Source organism: Octopus bimaculoides, chromosome 5 (genome assembly GCF_001194135.2).
Source record: "Octopus bimaculoides isolate UCB-OBI-ISO-001 chromosome 5, ASM119413v2, whole genome shotgun sequence".
Lineage (NCBI taxonomy): Eukaryota > Metazoa > Mollusca > Cephalopoda > Octopoda > Octopodidae > Octopus > Octopus bimaculoides.
The window spans coordinates 72333641-72336116 of NC_068985.1; the positions used below are offsets into that span (position 1 = coordinate 72333641).

The window sequence follows — 2476 nt, forward strand, 5'->3', positions numbered from 1 at the left end:
ATATATATATATATATATATATATATATATACACACACACACATGCACATGTGTGTGTATATATGTATATACATGTTTGTAGATATACTTACATATATATCATCATCATCACTTTAATTCCCATCTTTTCATGCTTCCATGAGTCAGACAATATGTTGAGGCAGTTTTCTTGTCACCAACTCTCACTAAGCAAGGTAAATTTTTCCCAATGATCAGACATCTTTTTCATGGCTGATTTAATACAAATAACATCACTTCAATCAATAACACTCATTTACAATCATCACATGATCTTAAGACAAAAGGTGTACACATATATGCATGCACACACAAACACACACTCTCACACAAGCATACATACACACATGATATTTCAGGTTCAACCCAACCCTGTTTCCTTTGGTGTGGCCATATCACAGCAAATTACTTTATGATTTAATATGTGGCTTATTGCTGTGTATCACTCTTTTTCATGTATTTTCTTCATGCCGCATTCATTTCTCTCTGCGTTCCCTATAGCTTCCATGGTTGCTTCTTGGGCCAGTGTGACTGACAATGGTAATGCAAGCTGCAATAGCATTCGATCAAGTGCAGCCAGTTCAAGTGATGGCTCATTCTTGACCGAAGCAGACTATGCTAGTGCTGTTGCTAATGTTGCAGAACTTTCTGGACTCACCATGTTTGGAACTACTGCCTTTGATCCAAAGTCTGGTAAGTAAACAAGTGTATAAACAAATATTTAAAAATGAAAAAGAAAAAAAATATAAAACAATATGTCAAGAAAAAAAAAACCTTAAAGAAAAACCTCATCAGTTGAAATTCATATAATTATCAATTATTTCTGTTGTTGCCACAAGGACACCATTTGGATGTTGAGGATAATTACATTGAGGAAAAAATTTAAAATATTGAAGGTCGTTATCCAGTGTGATAGGGAAACAATTATTTGAAAATAAACAAATAAAAGACATGTATGAATGTCTGTATATATAAATTTATGACTTTGTGTGTGTGTGTGTAAAAAGAGAAAGACAGGTGCTATGAAGTCATTGACCTATTTGAAATTTGTACAACTTTAGTTCCATATGAAACAGCATTTTTACCTCTATTTTTATCATGCATAATGCAGTATAAATATAGACGATGTCTTTTCTTATTCTACCCTTGTTTTGAAGAAATTAACTTTATTTCAATGATCTTTTCATTTTGAAATGCCAAGCAGGAGGTTTTCTTTAGAAAGAACATAAACAAATATCTCTGCACTCCAAGAAGTTTCATTGCAAAACCACACACACACACATATGTGTGTATGTTTACATGTGTGCCATGTTTGTATTTATGTACGTGTGTTTGTATAACTATATATATATATATATCTATACACAGTAATACCTCACTTTACGAGACCCTGACTTTATGAGTTTTATTTTCTGTTTATGAGTTTTCGCTTTACAAGCATTCTCTGAGAATGAATTAACTCATATATTGAGGCATTACTGTATATGTGTGTGTGTTTGTGTGTGTGTGTGTGTGTGTGTGTGTGTGTGTGTGTGTGTGTGTGTGTGTGTGTGTGTGTGTGTTTGTGTGTGTGTGCACATGTGTGTTAATATATTTATATGTGCATATGCATATATGTGTATGTCATCATCATTTAATGTGCATTGTCCATCTTGACATGGGATGGATGATTCAAGAGGATCTGACAAGCTGAAGGGCTATGTTGAGTTTCAGTGTCTGCTTTAGCATGGTTTCTACAGCTGGATGCCCTTCCAAATGCCAACCACTTGACAGAGTGTACTGGGTATGTTGTTCATGGTGCCAACACTAGTGAGGTTATCAAGTTACTTGCAAGATAAGATCTCCTTGACTGAGTGAGGTGGTTTTGTGCCAGGTGTTGAGAGACTAAAGTGTGATAGTGGGATAGGAACAAGAGTCTTGCTATAAAGAAGATACATGGCTACCCCAACTGGAAAAATAGAAATGATGGTGACGATGATGTGTCAGGGCATACCCTCAGAGTGCAAGCCAGTGATTATAAGAGAGAATAGGGACAAAAAATCATGAAGAGTGGGTGGTAGATTTGCAAGACTGAAAAGGTAGTAGCTGATGCTTGGCAACATGGTCAGTAGTGAATGTCAGATTGGATGGAAGAAAGGGAAGGAAAATAGATGTGGATCTGGGAAGAGGAGTGGTAAATGACAATACAAAAAAGGGCAGTGGAGAGATGATAAATAGGGAGATGATATGAGAGAGTATTCAGAGCAAGGAGCATTCAGTTGAAAAGAGATTGGTAAGGGATTAAGAATGCAGGAAGGGAAACAAAATGAAGTGGTTCCAAAAAGAGGAATAACTAGTGGCACAAAGTGAGGATGAAATATACGCACTTCTGCTGTTATATAATTACACTCACTGATTAAATAGTGCTGTAGCTAGAAGAGAGATAGAGGGATGAGTTGCGGTGATGGATTGATTAGGG

General features: G+C 35.9%; 1 protein-coding gene across 6 annotated transcripts in view; it reads left to right on the plus strand.

Annotated features, from left to right (window-relative positions):
- LOC106876215 (roundabout homolog 1) overlaps positions 1–2476 on the plus strand; it is a 336558-nt gene that overhangs the window by 285937 nt on the left and 48145 nt on the right. For 5 of the 6 annotated variants that reach the window (XM_014924677.2, XM_052967770.1, XM_052967771.1 and 2 more), the window contains one exon: positions 520–711. The exons of the other annotated variant lie outside the window; for it this stretch is intronic. In XM_014924677.2, the coding sequence (XP_014780163.1) occupies positions 520–711 (192 nt within the window). The remainder of the gene's footprint in view (positions 1–519; positions 712–2476) is intronic. 6 annotated transcript variants of the gene reach the window in all.